General features: G+C 37.4%; 1 protein-coding gene across 14 annotated transcripts in view; it reads right to left on the reverse strand.

Annotated features, from left to right (window-relative positions):
* CNOT1 (CCR4-NOT transcription complex subunit 1) overlaps nt 1–18,459 on the reverse strand; it is a 112,975-nt gene that overhangs the window by 44,068 nt on the left and 50,448 nt on the right. For all 14 annotated transcript variants that reach the window (XR_011537944.1, XR_011537945.1, XR_011537946.1 and 11 more), the window contains exons 7-16: nt 17,838–18,041; nt 16,654–16,822; nt 15,458–15,584; nt 15,204–15,314; nt 9,657–9,827; nt 9,111–9,238; nt 6,408–6,648; nt 4,059–4,178; nt 2,906–3,028; nt 2,569–2,720 (exon numbers count right to left, since the gene is read on the reverse strand). Coding sequence is in view for 11 of the 14 variants with exons in the window: in XM_070612027.1 (XP_070468128.1) it covers nt 2,569–2,720; nt 2,906–3,028; nt 4,059–4,178; nt 6,408–6,648; nt 9,111–9,238; nt 9,657–9,827; nt 15,204–15,314; nt 15,458–15,584; nt 16,654–16,822; nt 17,838–18,041 (1,546 nt within the window). In the remaining 3 variants the exon portion in view is untranslated. The remainder of the gene's footprint in view (nt 1–2,568; nt 2,721–2,905; nt 3,029–4,058; nt 4,179–6,407; nt 6,649–9,110; nt 9,239–9,656; nt 9,828–15,203; nt 15,315–15,457; nt 15,585–16,653; nt 16,823–17,837; nt 18,042–18,459) is intronic.

The raw sequence follows: 18,459 nt of genomic DNA on the forward strand, positions 1-18,459 counted from the left end.
TAAGTGAAAATTCAAAGCCACGAACACCTCAATTAAACAAGAAAATCTCAAAAACACTAACCTTCCATCTTAATAAATTTTAAAGAATTCAAACTAAACCCAAAATAAGAAAAAAGGAAAAACAATAAAGTTTAGAGATGAAATAAATGGAGAATAGAAAAACAAAAGAGAAAAACAAAAACAAAACCAAAAGTTAGTTCTTTGAAAAGGTCGACATTTAACTACACTGACCAAAAAGAGAGAGAGACAGACAGAGAGAGAGAGAGAGAGAGAGAAAGAGAGAGAAAGAGAAAGAGAGGCAGAGACAGAGAGAGGAGACTCAAATTATTAAAACCAGGAATTGAAACAGAGGACATTACTACCAATGAGAAATTAGAAAGATTATAAGGGTATAAGCATAGAACAATTGTGCACCAACAAATTAGATAAGCTAGATGAAATGGACAAGCTGCTAGAAAGACACAAGCTACCGAAAATGAATCAAGAAGAAATGAAAAAATCTGATAGACCTATATAACAAGTAGAGATATTGAAAGAGTAATCAAAAACTACCCAAAAGAAAAGGCCCAGGACCACATGTCTTCACTACTGAATTCTATGGAAGATTTAAAGAATTAACATCATTCTTTCTCACAAAAATCAGAAAATGGGAGAACAGTTAACAACTCATTGTATGAGGCCAATATTACCCTGATATCAAAGCCAAAGACCACACAAGGAAACTACAGAACAATATCCCTTAGGAATCTAGACACAAAAATGCTCACCAAGTACTAGTAAACTGAATTCAGCAGCATATAAAAAGAAGTGCAGACAAAGACCAAGTGAGATTTATCCCAGGAATGCAAGGTTTTTTATCATCCAAAATTCAATTAACATTATATACCTCGTCAAAACAATAAAAAAACAAAAACTACATGATCATCTGAATAGATGCAGAGAGAAGCATATAACAAAATGTGTTCATGAGAAAACATCCAATTAACTTGAACTAGAAGGTAGGGAAACCTCTTCAGCCTGAAGGGCATCTAAGAAAAACCCACAGCTAACATCATACGTAATGGTGAAACGCTAGATACTTTCCTTATAATATCAGAACAAGACAAGATGTCTCCTCTCACCACTTCTATTCAACATTTGACTAGAGGTTCACACCAGAGAAATTAGGCAAGAAAAAGGCACTCAGATGGGAAAGGAAGAAATAAAACTATTTGCAGACAACACGACTTGTAGAAAATACTTAAAAAATGTAACAAAAGAAGTGCAGGACTTAAACACTGAAAATAACAAAACATCACTGAAAAGAATGAAAGACCTAAAAAGAAAAGGGAAAAACATCCCAGATTCACAAATTGAAGATTTAATACTGTTAAGATGGCACATTCCGGGGGCCAGCCCGGTGGTGCAGCAGTTAAGTCCACATGTTCCACTTCTCAGCGGCCCAGGGTTTGCTGGTTCGGACCCCAGGTACGGACACGGTACCGTTTGGCAACAGCCATGCTGTGGCAGGCGTCCCATGTATAAAGTAGAGGAAGATGGGCACGGATGTTAGCTCACGGCCAGTCTTCCTCAGCAAAAAGAGGAGGATTGGCAGCAGATGTTAGCTCAGAGCTAATCTTCCTCAAAACAAACAAACAAACAAACAAACAAACAAAAGATGCCATATTCCCCCAAATGATCTAAAGATTCAACACAAACCTTAGCAAAATCCCAGTGGGCTTCTTTGCAAAAACTGACAAGCTGATCCTAAAAACTCATATGGAAATTCAAGGCACCCAGAGTAGACAAAACAATCTTGAAAAACAACAAAGTTGGAAGACTCAAACTTCCCAATTTCAAAACTTTTTTGTATGACTAAAAAGCTATAGTACAGGCATACTATTGCACTTCACTTTACTACAATTCCCAGATATTGCGTTTTTTTACAAAACCCTCCACCAACAAAAAGATTACCCACTGAAGGCTCAGATGATCATTAACATTTCTGAGCAAAAAAATATTTTTTGAATTAAGGTACGTACATTGTTTTATTAGATACAATGGTATTGCACACTTAATAGAACACAGTATAATGTAAACACAACTTTTACATGCACTGGAAAACCAAAAAAATTTGTGTGACTTGCTTTATTGTGGTGGTCTCGAATCAAACCTACACTGTCTCTGAGGTATGCCTGTAATCAAGACAGTATGGTACTAGCATAAGGATAATTTACAGAACAATGGAACAGAACTAAGAGCCCCAAAATAAAGCCATACATTACAAGAAACTGATTTTTTAGAAGACAATTCAAAAGGGAAAGACCAGTCTTTTCAACAAATGGTGTCAGGACAACTGAATATCCACGCGCAAAACAATAAACTTGGAACCCTATCTCACACCATATACAAAAACTTAAATGGATCTAATACGTATTTTAAGTAGTACAATACTTTGGACTTTAAAACCACTGGATTATCTAAGCTGCAGTGGCTTTTAAGCATTGAACCACTCTTACCCAAATCAACAATTATCCATATAACCTATTTCCAGTATCGAATAGACATTTCCAAGCATGCTCTTCTTACCCTGCACAAGCTTGTAAACAGGCCAACATTGTTGCCAGAGTTTCTGGAGGAAGTTGAGCACTTTTGGGCTGATCTTTCTCTGGGGCAAGTCCACCCAAAATAGAAGGGCACCGTCTCTTTAAAAAAGTCATACATGCCTGGATAAAAGGCTCCTGAAAAACAGAAAATCTCTCAGTATATATGAAATTGATCTTAATTGCTTTTAGAGTAAAGACTAAGCACTACGACTAAAATACAGAATATAACAACATTTTTACTACCATTTAAAAAAGTTATTTCTTTAGCTATTTTAGCCATCAAAATTTAAAAGCAATAATAAATGGAAAATCCTGCTTACTCCATGTTCTCGAATTTTATCTGTGAGCCACTTATCAAGTTTGAGGTATTCACGACGTGAAGCAAGTGCAGCAAGGTCAATAACAAAGGCAAATGGAGTACCATTTAGCAGCATTGACAAGGCCTATAGAAAAAGAACATTACAAACTGCAAGTCAAGCAATTAAGTAACTTTCTCTCTCTCCATCCTCTTTTCTGTTCTTTTTTTTTGATTGGCACCTGAGCTAACATCTGGTACCAACCCTTTTTTTTTCCCCTTCTCCCCAAAGCCTCCCAGTACATAGTTGTGTATAGTAGTTGGAGGTCCTTCTAGTTGTGCTATGTGGGACACTGCCTCGACCTGGCCTTATGAGCCGCACCATGTCCGCACCCAGGATCGGAACTGGCAAAACCCTTGGCCTCCGAAGCTGAGTACGTGAACTTAACCACTTGGCCATGGGGCCGGCCCCCTTCTTTTCTGTTTCTTGTTTTTATTTTTAAAATTAAGTCTAAATAAAACGCACTGCTAATATTTTGTTGGTCATAAGTTTTTAAACAGCTTAGGACAATTCAATGGTAACATGAGTCCTTACTTAAAATAAGATCATATTTCAAAGGTGAACACTTGTCTTTACCTTCAAACTAAACCTTACCCTGAGCTTCGTCAAATAACTAAAACTAAAGCAGAGCAAGACACAAAACATGAAAAATTATTCTTATCTATTTTTTAAAATCTAAACTCAGGCTTATTCTAACCTTAGCACAACTACAACACCAGTACTATGCCATCTTGTGATCAAAGACATCAGGAGTCAGACTACTTGTCAAAACATCCTGTTAATGCTAATGACATTTGCAAACGGGTTGAAACTCAAGTAGTTTTTCCAAAAGCTCTATCTCACAGATTATCGCAGAAGAGGTCAATTATCACTTGCCTTAAAATATCCTAGCCAATATCACAGCCAAACAAAACTCAATCAAACGTAAATGAAACATTTTTACATCTAAAACTACTCTCCCTCCTATCCCCTTCTACTTACAAGGCAAAATTCTAAATCTCAACTCTATAGCTAAGAGCTAGTTACATGTGAATTATTCCAAAGGCATGTATATTACATAAAAACGCTATTTTTATCATTAATAAATAAAAATGTTAATCTGTCCCTCCAAGCTCACCTTCAAGTCTTGGGCCACATCAAGTATTCGAGACAATTTGGCCTGGTCATACTGCTCCCCTCGCATGTACCATTCTGCCATTGCATGCATGATAAGTTGGCGGATTGAGGGAGACTGACCCTAAGAAAAGAAAAGGAGAGGTAAACAGTAATGCTAAATGTTTTGTTAGGCACTACTGCAAATGCCCACCTAATTTACTTGTTATTTTTACGTAAAATTGAGGCCTATCAGTGCAGACGAGCCTCAAGCAGTCATTACAATGACATTGTTTATGGGAAAGCCTTCCACATCTTCCAAATAAAGCCTGTCCCTAAACCTTGGGTCATATAAAAGTCTGCCTATACATTTTCAAACACAAAATTAGAATAGAATATGACGTGAACATGGGAGTATATCAAGTTTATATAATTCCTTAAAATTAAACTACAAATTACTGGTCTATAAATAAAACCAGAATAGTGTAAGGTAATCATCTTTCATGTTGCACAGTGTAATGTTGTATCAGTATTTCTGGGAGTGGTGTTGGTACATTCTACATCTAACTATTTTAACAAACGAGAACGCTCATTTTTTGTAAATTATTCAATTTCTTTACACCAGAAAACAGCCTGGCTCTGAGGAATGATTTGTAGGCTTGAAGTTGAATGACATAAACAAATAGCTGGAATTTAGTGAATATTTCTCATAGAAGTAACAGCAAGGCAATTACTATTGCTGTATCTACATCACTTGCCTGAAACTATCCTAGAGTGACGGAAGGTCCAAGTGAAACAAGTATTCAACCAGGAGTAAGGGCATGCAGCTCCTTTCAGCCTGCCCTTTTTACCTCAGCTATGGTGAGAAAGGCATAAGAAAGTCTGGGTTGCAAACTTTCTTTTTCTTTTTTTTTCAAAAGATTTTATTTTTCCTTTTTCTCCCCAAGGCTCCCCGGTTCATAGTTGTGTATTTTTAGTTGTGGGTCCTTCTAGCTGTGGCATGTGGGACACCACCTCAGCATGGTTTGATGAGTGGTGCCATGTCTGCGCCCAGGATCCAAACCTGGGAAACCCTGGGCTGCCGAAGTGGAGTGTGCGAACTTAATCACTCGGCCACAGGGCCATAGTCTGCAAACTTTTGGTTAAATGTTTGTCAAATATTCTGTAAACTATAAGTCTACCGTGTGATCTGAGTCTCCAGAAACGGAGGAGGGCTGACTGAATGGCTTGAAACTAAGGCTAAGGTTTTTCATTTTTAGTCTTACTTGATTTTTTAAGCACTTTTATATAATGTAAATTACTCTAAGAACGATTAAAGAAAAAAGTAATCAAAAAAAGCACTTGATGTAAAGGGGAAAATGACTTTTTCTTTTTTTGCTGAGAAAGATTCGCCCTGAGCTCACATCTGTTGCCAAGCCAATCTCCCTCTTTTTTCCCCCTCCCCAAAGCCCTAGTACTTAGTTGTATATTCTAGTTCTAAGTCCTTCTAGTTCTTCTACGTGAGCCACCACCACAGCATGGCTACTGACAGACAAGCAGTGTAGTGCTGCACCTGAGAACCAAACCCGGGCCAATCACAAAGCGTGCCAATCTTTAACCACTAGGCCATGAGGGCTGGCTCAAATACCTCCTTTTTCTTTTTTTGGTGAGGAAGATTTGCCCCAAGCTAAGATTCATGCCAATCTTCCTCTATTTTGTATGTGGGATACCTACACAACATGGCTGATCAGTGGAGTAGGGCTGTGTCCAGGATCTGAACCCGTGAACCCAAGCCGCCAAAGCAGAGTGCATGGAACTTTAACCACTCAGCCACGGGGCCAGTCTGCAACTGATTTTTCTTAAACCTTCTGCATTTGTTATTATTAAAAATGTAGGCTATTGGGGGAGGGGGGCAGAGATCAATAGATAAAAGAATATTTACTTCTCAAACACATTTTACAAAATTGGGGGGGGAGCACAAGGGCTTGAAATGCTTTTCAGTAGAAATAAAAATAAAGTTGAAATGCTGGATTTGGATAAAACAGGAAATAATGCCAAATAAATTGATTTGTGATCTTTTCTGATTTACTGTTAAAAAGTGACATGAGTACCCTCTAGTCCCATGATAAATGATTAAACTACTTACTGCTTTCAAAAGGATACTGGTGCCTTAGCATCACAGAGCTTTCATAACACTGAATTTTTTAAAAATTGTCTTGCCTCCTTTCTTTTTCAAGTTTTACACTTTAATACCCACATGATGCTAAAACATAAAATAAGCTTTATGGAAATGTGATTTTTCCAGAGCGTCAGAATTCCAAGATTGACAATTTCTCTAGTTGAGCATCCTCCAAAGAATGTCAATTATCAAGATGAAGAAATGGTCATGTCTTACCTGCCCATGCCATGCATAGTGCAAAATAATAGCAGAGTTAGGATGGTTTCCAAGGAAAATTGGCATCAAAGTGGAGATGAGTTCATGGCGCAACGTGTGCCAGGAGGTGTTGATTTGTAGTAAGGCCAATACCAGCATATCTGGACAGTGTTTGATAGGGAAGCTGAAGAGCTGTTTGACTTGTTCATATTGACCCACCTCTGCGAGTCTTAGCAGAGATTCAATCAAATCCAAGCTCTTCCTAACAAGAATGGAAGTAAGGTACTTTATGAATGAAAATATAAGCACACAAAATTCATTTTCCAAATAAGTGATACCGGCTATCAGAACAAAACCAAGTTGTTGTCATCTTTTAATATTTCAAAAATATTTAGATTGGTGGTATTCATCTCAAAAAGATACACTACTAAGCTTTCAGATTAATTTCAAAGGCAGTCCAAATTGACAGAATAAGTGATGAAGGAGAGGGGACTCTACTAACCATTTGCAAAATCATGGATCCTCCTTACCAAAAGGATATCATCAAAGATTTTTGATCAGTGCGAAAAATAGAAACAAATAACCTCAGAGTTTAGGAATAGTCAAAAGTCCAAAACATAAACATAGACATAATTTACACAAGAAAAATTCTACATAAAAATACATCCTGAACACTTACTTTAGTGATGCAAAGTCTGAATTTAGGTGCCTCTTGATGTTATGCAAGTTTAGAAGTCCACAACACTCTCTATGAATTATTCTTGCCCCAAGAAGCTGAACGTAGTTGTCTTTAAGCAAGCCTCAAGATCTTACTTTACCCTTAGACTACAAAAACTATGTGGATAAAGATCAAATTATAAACTCCATGAGGAAATGGATACCCCATACCATAGGGAAGACTAGAGGATAAATTATCCATTTTCTCCAACAAATCAATGGCAAAAATTAAAAAAAGAGAGAGAGAGGGAGAAGGAAGACTTACAGAATAAAAAACTATGTGGGCCTTGTCCAGACTCTCAATCATATAAACTGTTAAAAGACATTTTTGAGATAATTAGGGAAACTTCAAAGCACAGCTAAATTAAGGAATTGTTAAATGCGACATATTTAAGTTTTATAAAACAGAAAGAGGCTGACAATTTATTAAAAAACAAAAACAAAAACAAAACTGCTGTCACATTAGACTTAACAGGGCAAAAAAAAAAAAAAAAAAATTCCCAAAAGACAAAAGGTTAACCAAGCCTGCAGATCCAATGTTGGCTAGCAGCTAGGAAAAGGACATACTTGAGAACAAACCACTGGCATGCATCAGTCTTTCACAACAGGGATCAGCAAACTACACCCAACAGGCCAAACACCACTCACTGCCTGCATTTGTAAATAATGTTTTGCTGGAACACAGTCACACCCATATTTTATTATGCTGCAATAAGAGTGTTAAGTAATTGCTAAATGCAGAGACCATCTGGCCACAGAGCCAGATGTTAACTACGATTTATTTTTTTATTTTTGGCTGAGGAAGATCTGCCCTGAGCATTTGTTGTCAATCTTCTTCTTTTTGTATGTGAGCCACCACCACAGCATGGTCACTGACAGATGAGTGATGTGATTCTGTGCCCGGGAAGCAAATCTGGGCCACTGAAGTGGAGCATGCAGTACTTAACCACTAGGACACTGGGGCTGGACCTAACTAACACTTTACAGAAAAAGCTTACCATCCCTTGTTTTAGAAAATCTGGGGCCGGCCTAGTGGGGCAGCGGTTAAGTTAGCACGTTCCGCTTCTCGGTGGCCCAGGGTTCGCCGGTTCGGATCCCGGGTGCGGACATGGCACCGCTTGGCATGCCATGCTGTGGTAGGCGTCCCACGTATAAAGTAGAGGAAGATGGGCACGATGTTAGCTCAGGGCCAGGCTTCCTCAGCAAAAAAGAGGAGGACTGGCAGTGGTTAGCTCAGGGCTAATCTTCCTCAAAAAAAAAAAAAACAAAAAGAAAAAAAGAAAAAAAGAAAAAGAAAATGTGGCAACACCTAAAAGGCTTCAAATTGCCCTAAAACTACCATCCACACACAAAAACACAAAGATGATAAATTGTTCCACGTTAGAAAAGCATCCCAGGAGAGTGTGGTTGCAGAAAATATGGAGAAAACATTAGAAAGTAGATGCTTTGGGGGATAGATCCAACCTATGCCCCATTCCCTATAGCAATGTGTGTGTATTTCAACAGTGATGGAAGTACTTTCACCTTCCTTACCTCACATCCCCAGAGAGGAGTGACTTGAGTTCCAGGAGAAACCTACTTGGCCAGAGCCAGAACCTCCCTCAGCAATTTGGAATTAGAACTCACAGAAACTAGATAATTTAGCTGAAAGCATTAGATTTCATAGGTTGGCCATCCTGAGCTACTTACAAAGGAAAAGAAAGAAAGCAAATCTACAGGGAGAAGAAAGGGATCTAACAGTAAGAAGTATGAATCTCCTTTCAATATTCAATAGTTTCAGAAAATACCTAATGTCAGAACTTAGAAGAGATGTAACTATCTACTGATAGGGAGACTAAAACTAGATTTTTATCCACCAACACCCCTCTACAAAAATTTAAGGTAAGTAGACTCCCTAAAAGTACTGTTTCATTTAAACCTTTTAACTATTTAGTTGCTCATTATTAAATTTATATTTCAAAAAAGGAGAAGTGATCCTTTCAAGAAAAGCCAGATGAGAGTGCTTACCATGTGGCAATTTCTCGATTGTCATCCTCTGGTGGTGCTTTCAGAATATCAGTGGCAACAGTATGACAGGGATAGTCAGCAAAACAGAAGATCTCTGGATTTATAAGGGAATGCTGAATGAAGGAGAGCTGAAAGAAGAGGAAAAAGTCTTTACCACCACAAATGACCGAATGCTATAAAAATTTAAAACATTTTCATTAGGTTAATCTCAATCCTAAGGTTATTAGAATGACAATTTCCCTTTACAATCTTAATTATTTGCTCTTTGAAAAGCACAGACAATTCTGACAAGCGTAAGGTACATGATGAGACTGCCTTGGAGACAAATATCACTCAATTATTGGGAAAACAGTTTGCTACTCTTCAACTCAGTTTGGTATTAAAATATGATAATCTTCATCCAAATTTATGACAGTATCTGCTTTTCTGAGCTACATAAAACACATTCCACTTTAAAAGAACATTTTAATCAATAGATAGATGACACTATATAAGGACCAAGTAATTATTTTATTCCCCTTCTGTAGCTAAATATCATTCATTTACCTGGCCTTCAGCATGTTTCCAAGGTCTATATATGAGGTCTACTGGGAATACTTCCATACCCAGACCCCTCTGAATGCCATAAACCACATTATGAAGTCCTTTACTGTCACGAATTTGAAATCCAGGATGGTCCAGTTCATAAGTTACTTCCTTGAAATTCAAACTCGGGTTCTAAAAAAGAAAAGCATATCGAAATTTAATGAACAAAAGTGTACATATTCTGATACTTTATCCAAGGAGCCAACTTAAATTTGAAGTTCAATGAAGATGTTCTAATTATAAACTCAAAATCATCTGAATATTTGTGGCATTTCCAAAGAAACTTAAAAAAGACAAATTCTTAATATTCAAAATAAACTGGCTCTACTAGCAAGGTACTCCACTTTTTCATTTCATGACACATTTCTGAACATGTGAGAATGTAAACGCGAACTGTCTCCTCCCCTCCTTAGTTCAATGAACACTCCCATCTCAATATAGCAAATAAATAACTCCTCACTCAGTGTGCCGTCTTTACACTAAGATTCTACCAGCAAAGAAAAAAGTGGCAAAAATGAATTACCCCAAACATCATTCTTTTCCTTTTTTTTTTTTTAAATTTTATTTCTCCTTTTTCTCCCCAAAGCCCCCTGGTACATAGTTGTGTATTTTTAGTTGTGGGTCCTTCTAGTTGCGGCATGTGGGACGTCACCTCAGCATGTCCTGATGAGTGGCGCCATGTCCCTGCCCAGGATCCGAACTGGCAGAACCTCAGCCTCCGAAGTGAAGCACGCGAACTTAACTCGGCCACAGGGCTGGCCCCCAAACATCATTCTTTTTTTTTTGTTTAAAGATTGGCACCTGAGCTAACATCTGTTGTCAATCTATTTTTTTTCCCTTTCTTCTCCCCAAAGCCCCCCAGTACAATAGTTCTGTATCCTAGTTCTAGGTCCTTCTAGCTGTGCTATGCGAGTGGCCGTGTCAGTGTGGCCTGACAAGTGGTGCCATGTTCATGCCCAGGATCCGAACACGGAAACCCTGGGCCGCCAAAGTGGAGTACATAAACTTAACCACCTGGCCACGGGGCCAGCCCCCAAAACATCATTTTTTTTTTTATTGAGTTATTGATAGGTTACAATCTTGTAAAATTTCAGTTGTACATTAATGTTTGTCAGTCATGTTGTAGGTGCACCACTTCACCCTTTGTACCCACCCCCCACCCCACCTTTCCCCTGGTATCCACTAAACTGTTCTTAGTCCATAATTTTAAATTCCTCATATGAGTGGAGTCATACACAGATTATCCTTCTCTCACTGGCTTATTTCACTTAACATAATTCTCTCAAGGTCCATCCATGTTATTGCAAATGGAATGATTTTGTTCTGTTTTGCAGCTGAGTAGTATTCCATTGTATATATGTACCACATCTTCTTTATCCATTCGTCTGTTGCTGGACACTTAGGTTGCTTCCACGTCTTGGCTATTGTAAACAGTGTGCAATAAACATTGGGGTGCATAGGACTTTTGGGATTGCTGACTTCAAGCTCTTTGGATAAATACCCAGTAGTGGGATGGCTGGATCATATGGTAGTTCTATTTTTAATTTTTTGAGGAATCTCCATACTGCAAAACATCATTCTTAATCAACTAAAGATCTCCCCTAAAAGCATCACAATGTATGCATCAGGAAAAGTGGTCTAGAATCTTTACATCACAATTACTGAAAATTCCATTCAAAAAAATTTCTATGGAAAGTATTTAAAAAAAAACCAGTACGAGACTCCTTGAAAAGAAACACAAAGCAAGGGAAACAAGTTTACAGAAGATAGGTTACCAAACACTCTGCATAAAACATTAAGTTTATTAAACGCTTGGAAGGAAAACGGCTGTGCACACATTGTATTTAAATCTCCAACCAAAGCATCATGGCCACTTTAATTTTGCTCCATAGTGACTCCTTTCAAGCCATAAAAACTTTAATGCTTGCTTTGTATAAAGAACAAACCTAAATGGGGTATTCACTTTAAAGTAACAAGAACATTCAGAAAATAAGATTTCTTCTTTCTAAAATTCATTTCAAGGACTGAGTGTGACAGAACTATAAATGTGCTATTGAAAATAGCATTACCCTAGAAAGAGACAAGACAGAGGGTTTCCTCATCTAGTTCTTGGTGGGCAATGGAAAAAAACAATTCTGATCCAATGTGAATCTGAAATGGTCCTTTGCTCTCTACATACAAAAAATGTACAGAAAACTCTAATATACGAGAGGAAAAACGCGAAAAGGAGAGAGGTTACTGATTCAATTGTTCCATCCCAAAGCACAAGCACTCAATTTATAGCCTTTCATACTCTCTGAAATAAAAAACAAAATAGGTTCAGACAACATGAATACCATCCTTGTCCATCATTTTTTAAAAAAGAGTATTTTCAACATGGCAATAAAATGCAAAGATAAAATTATTGAGTGAAAAGGGCATGTTTTCTCTTTTGCAAGACAATCACAGGATAAATACAAAATACTAACTGGTTATCTGTCAGTGATGAAACTGTGGTTTTATTTTACTTTTCTTTCTTTTCAACTTTCCAAGTTTTCTGCCATGATCATGTATTATTTTTTTCCTCTCCATTACTAAATGGAGAAGGGGGGTGATGAAAGGGATAAAGGGGCACATGAGTACAGTGATGGATGTAATTTTAATTAGTCTTTCGGTAGTGAACATGGTAATAGTCTACACAGAAATCAAAATATGATGTACACCTGAAATTTATATAATGTTATAAACCAATGAGAACTCAATTTAAAAAAGTGAATAACTAAATTTTTTTTTAAAAAAGGAGAATAGGTTTGAAGACCACAAATCCATCTACTTATTGAGAAAAATAAAGAAATCCCATGGAAGAAGAAACATAGTTAACATGTCCATACTACCAGAAGCAATCTACAGATTCAACGCAATCCCAATCAGAATCCCAATGACATTCTTCACAGAAATAGAACAAAGAATCCTAAAATTCATATGAGGCAACAAAAGACCCCATATAGGTAAAGCAATACTGAGCAAAAAGAACAAAGCTGGTGGCATCACAATCTGACTTCAAAACATACTACAAAGCTATAGTAATCAAAACAGCATGGGGGCCAGCCCAGTGGCGCAGTGGTTAAGTTTGCGCATTCCGCTTTGGTGGCCAGGGGTTAGCCGGTTCGGGTTCCGTGCAGGGACCTATCCACTGCTTATCAAGCCATGCTGTGGCAGGAGTCCCACATATAAAGTAGAGGAAGATGGTCACAGATGTTAGCTCAGGGCCAATGTTCCTCAGCAAAAAGAGGAAGATTGGCAGTGGATGTTAGCTCAGGGCTAATCTTTCTAAAAAAGAAGAAAAAGGAAAAAGAAAAAAATACAAAAACAGCATAGTACTGTCACAAAAACAGACACACGGATCAACGGAACAGAACTGAAAGAACAGAAATAAAACCACACATCTATGGACAGTTAATCTTTGACAAATGAGCCTAAAACATAACAGTGGAGAAAGGAAAGTCTATGCAATAAATGCTGTTGCAAAAACTGGACAGCCACAAGCAAAACAATGAAAGTAGACCATTATCTTGCACCATACACAAAAATTAACTCAAAATGGATTAAAGATTTGAATCTGAGACCTGAAACCATAAAACTCCTAAAAAAAATATACACAGTACACACTTTGACATTGGTCTTAGCAACATCTTTTCGAATACCATGTCTACTTGGGCAAGGGAAACAAAAGAAAAAGTTAAATGGGACTACATCAGACTAAAAATAAAAAGCTTCTGCAAAGCAAAGGAAATCGTGAACAAAATGAAAAGACAATCCACCAACCAAGAGAAAATATTTGCAAATCATTTATCAGACAAGGGGTTGATCTCCAAAATATATAAACAACTCTTACAACTCAATAAAAAAGAAAAAACCAAACCACCCAATCAAAAAATGGGAATAGGATACGAAGAGACATTTCTCCAAAGAAGATATACAGATGGCCAATAGGCACATGAAAAGATGTTCAACATCACTAATCAGGGAAATGCAAATCAAAACCACACTAAGATATCACCTTACACCTGTCAGAATGGCTGTAATCACCAAGACAAAAAATAACACATGCTGGAGAGGTTGTGGAGAAAAGGGAACCCTCATACACTGCTGGTGGGAATGCAAACTGGTGCCGTCACTACAGAAAAGAATATAGAGATTTCTCAAAAAATTAAAAATAGAAATACCATATGACCCAGCTATACCACTACCAGATATTTATCCAAAGAACATGAAATCAACAATACAAAGAGACTTACGCACCCCTATGTTCCTTGCAGCATTATTCACAATAGCCAATACATGGAAGCAACCCAGTGACCATCAACTGATGAGTGAATAAAGATGTGGTGTGTGTATATACACACACACACACAAACACACACAAAACACGGAATACTACTCAGCCACAAAAAAGGACAAAATCATTCCATTTGCAAAAACATGGATGCAGATTGAGGGAATTACGTTAAGCAAAATAAGCCAGACAGAGACAGACAAAACACTGTATGATTTTACTCACGGGTGAAAGATGGACAAAGAGAACTCTTTCATGGTTACCAGATGGAAGGGGGGTGTGGAGTGGGCACAAAGGGTGAAGGGGCACACTTATATGGTGACGGACAATAATGTACAACTGAAATTTCAGTGTTCTAAACTATCATAACCTCCATCAAAAAAAAAAAGGAAAAAGAAATCCCATTGATGTTGTTAGCAGTAAGGTTACATAAAGAACAGCATTATTCTCTGTAACTCAATTTTACCTGTAAGTTACAAATGTGCAAAACTAAAAATGAGCAACAGAATAGATATATGACCTGATACCTAATAAGTATGTTGTATGTATATGTAGTCTTTACTCTAATGTTGTATTTTGTTCCTTGACACTTTATGAACAAGACTGAAAATATTACATCTTCACTCCACTATTCTCCCACTGACTAAATTTCATTGCTCTCTTTTAATATCTAAAAGTTTCATTCTTTTATGTTTTATGTAAGCATTTCAACATTTCAGGGGAGGTACTTTGTTTATCTGGGAGCCAATTATTTATTTTGTGGATATTCCAGAAATGGAAATATCAAGTAATGATTTTTATTATCCTTATCCACCCATAAACAAGGTGAGCAGGATTCTTGCTGCATCTTCCAGAGAACATTCAAAAGGCCTCCTTTCTCCTCAATCTTTACTTTGCAACAAATTCGTCCCTCCAAATAAAACCACACACCAACAACTGAACAAATCGCCTCAGCAGTCCCACTCAGAACTACAGAGAAACAACTCCTAATGAATAAAACTGGAATTTGATTAGGTACTATTTTGAGTGCTTAATTATCTCAGACACTTCATTACTTGCGATCCAATGAAGTTGAAAATTATACAACACTGTTGGTCTCATTCAGCTGGGTATTTTTATCCATTAAAATTTACCTTCTTTGAGCTACATTATACTAACATCAAGAATATAAAAACATGATTACATGTACTCACCAGTTCTTTGAGAACATCAATCAACACTTCTACATTCCATGTGTGTGCCTGTGCTCCATCACTTTTATCTTTTCCATCACTCCAAATACCACTGCCAGGAGCAGAGATACTCTGCAGAAGTAAAATTTGAATTAAACTCAACAACTTAATGTGTTCAGCTCTGGTTGGTAGAACAATCAATCATACCGTAATTTAATAAATTAAGAGGGCAGGACATTAATTCACATTGTAAAACAGCTGACTTCTATACTTACCTGTAAAGGAATTCCGTCTGTTAATCCTGAATGAGTTCGTGCCATCATTCCCAAAACCCTTGCAACCTGGGCAGCTGTGACCTCCCGAACACCAAACTGCATGATTATATTGCGACATTCTTCAATACTGAAACAGAAATTTAACTTCAGAAAAACACTACCACCCTCAATATCAAGGTTAAGATATGCTAATATAAAATGAGCACTTGAGTGAAATCCAGAGTTTCACTAATAGAGACAGGGTAATAAGTTTCATTTCTTGTCACTTTTATATAGCTAAGAATGTAAAAAACCACCTACTTAACTAAGAAAATGGAAAAAGTTTAAAAGACCAATGGAAGAAACTATGAGCCAAGAGTAATGATATTTCTCACAAAGACATAAAGTTATTCTCCTCAATCTTCAATATGAATCTAATTACTCTTTAAAATACTGACATTTAAGGTGAGTGCAACTATTCTGGTATGTACAAAGACTTGAAAACGCACCCTAACTTTTTCACTTTGCATCCTGCAGCTTAATTTAATAAAAGTTTTACAGGGGGCACATACACACACCCACAAATACACTTGCAACCATAGTGGAAAGGTGGCTTATACAAGTTTTAAAAACATTAAAAGTTACACTTAAATTCAAAGCAAAGGTACACTAATGCCTTTAATAACTTACTCTCAGAAAAATATTAACAATCCACTTTATCACAGTCACAAGTGCTACGAACATAGGGCAAAACAATTTCCTTTGGTGCCCCTGGAGGGTATGAAAAATATGCAAGAGGCAGGATATAAAAAAGGCAGAAAAGGGAGTTTATAGAAGATGAAGGTAAAGTGAGGAAACTGAGAGTGGTGGCAGGGAGGAGAATAATTAGACACATCAGGTGGGAAACGATACAAGTTCCAACAACACTTGAGTCAGTGCTCTCTCTTCTCCAAAAGCTAAAATGCCTATCCTGGCAACTAGGCCAGGAACCCCCTGATTCCTAAATCTGAGAAACCAGGGTGGGCAAAGAGAGAGAAATTTAGCCTCTAGGATATTTACAGCTGCCACCAAAACTAGTATGTAGAAGATTAAATTCAGAAGCAAAATTCTTCAAAGGCAAAGATGATAACACACTAAGGAATCTTAGGAACTTGCTTTAAAGAATCACACTGTGTTTGGCACAAGAGTAACCAGAAGTTTAATGTCTTGCTACTAACCTTGCACAAAAGCCATAGCCTACTTCTTGCATGAAATCAGCCAAAGAGCTCTCCATCATGGTTTTAGCTACCCCTCCAGAATCAGGCAGGATCCTGTCCATTAGAATGTCCCGTTTTTCAGGGTATAAAAGTGGTGCAAGCACCACGGGACAGCGTTCCTGAGGAAAATCTGAAGGAGGAAAAAGATTACAATTGATTAAAAACAAACTATCCTCTTTTACTCTCTTTAAAAGCCCCTCAAACCTGAGTCTTCCACAAGTTCATATTCAAAGCAAAGTTTATTCAGTTTTTTCCAATCCAGCTAGCCCAAGTTATGACTTCAACACCAATTCCGAAATTTGAATGTTTTTATATCATAAAAATTGCTCATGAGTATATTTTTAACTTTTTATATTAGAATCCCAGGATCTATTAACCAATTCACACCCTAAATATTACTTTAAATTTTCACAATAGGGCTGTCAATTCTCATACAAAGAAGGCATCAAAAACCAACAGAATATCAGTATAGGGGCTGGCCCTGTGGCCGAGTGGTTAAGCTGATGCACTCCACTTCGGTGGCCTAGGGTTTCACTGGTTCAGATCCTGGGCGCGGACATGGCACTACTCATCAAGCCATGCTCACGCGGCGTCCCACATGCCACAACTAGAAGGCCCCACAACTAAAACTATACAACTATGTACGGCGGGGGGAGGTTTGGGGAGAGAAAGGAAAAATAAAATCTTAAAAAAAAAAAAAAAAAAAGACTACTTCTATCTCTAAAAGAAGGATCAGAGGAACAAAGAACGGCAATAATAGAACCAGAAGTTATTTTAGGAATAATGCCAATAGCCAAGGAAGTAAAGTGGGTATATCAACAGTGATTAATTTTTTAACTAAAAAAAGCATGCCACAATAATGTAGTCTCTGTTTCCCTATGGGGGAAAAAAAAAAAAGACTACACGGAAAATCTTAACTGAGGTTTTATTTATATTACAAGATTACAGGTGAAGTTATATTCATTTTATGCCTTTTCTATAATGAGGCTTTTATCACTTTCATATTTTAAATTATAAACTACTCTTTCTTAAAAGATTACCAACTTAAGAACAGAAAGGTAAATCACTGTCTTCACTTATATTCTAAAATCCTTTTGTCATATGTTTTGTGTTTACCCAAAGAAAAAACTTTTATACTCCTTTACCTCTGCGCAGCGTCTTAAGAAAAGCGTCTATCTGTTCCTGTCCAACTCCAAAGGCTCCCTTCTGCCCAAAAAGGAGATGGGAGAGGAGGAGGTGTAGGACCTCTATTGCAATATCTTGGAAGCCACCTTCTTGATTTCCACTGACGTCTGCGTCAATGTAAGAACGCAGAAGATCTGGAAGCTTCTGTTTGATAAACTGGGCAGCTAGAAACCAGGTAAACCAAAAACCACAAGTTATTTTTGAACCAGAATGGGTAAAACATCACATAACATCCAAATATAGACGATCATCATTCTCATCCACCAACTCACCATTCACCCTCTAATGTTTTCATAGCTTTAGCTGGTAGGTATAAACTAAGAGACCAATTGCCAGGGGCTGGGGGGAGGTGGGAGGGGGAAATGGAGAGTTAATCGATGAGTAAAGTGTTTCAGTTTTGCAAGATGAAGCTCCAGACATCTGTTACACAACAATGTGAACACAGTTAACACTACTGAACCATACACTCAAAAAGATTATAAAGGCAAAGCTTACATTATGTGTTTTTATCATACATACATAAGAGAGACCAAAAGAAGATAATCTTAGATTATCTTACTCTCTGAATCTAAGCTATGGAGT

The sequence above is a fragment of the Equus przewalskii genome, chromosome 3, assembly GCF_037783145.1.
Source record: "Equus przewalskii isolate Varuska chromosome 3, EquPr2, whole genome shotgun sequence".
In the NCBI taxonomy this organism is placed as follows: Eukaryota; Metazoa; Chordata; class Mammalia; order Perissodactyla; family Equidae; genus Equus; species Equus przewalskii.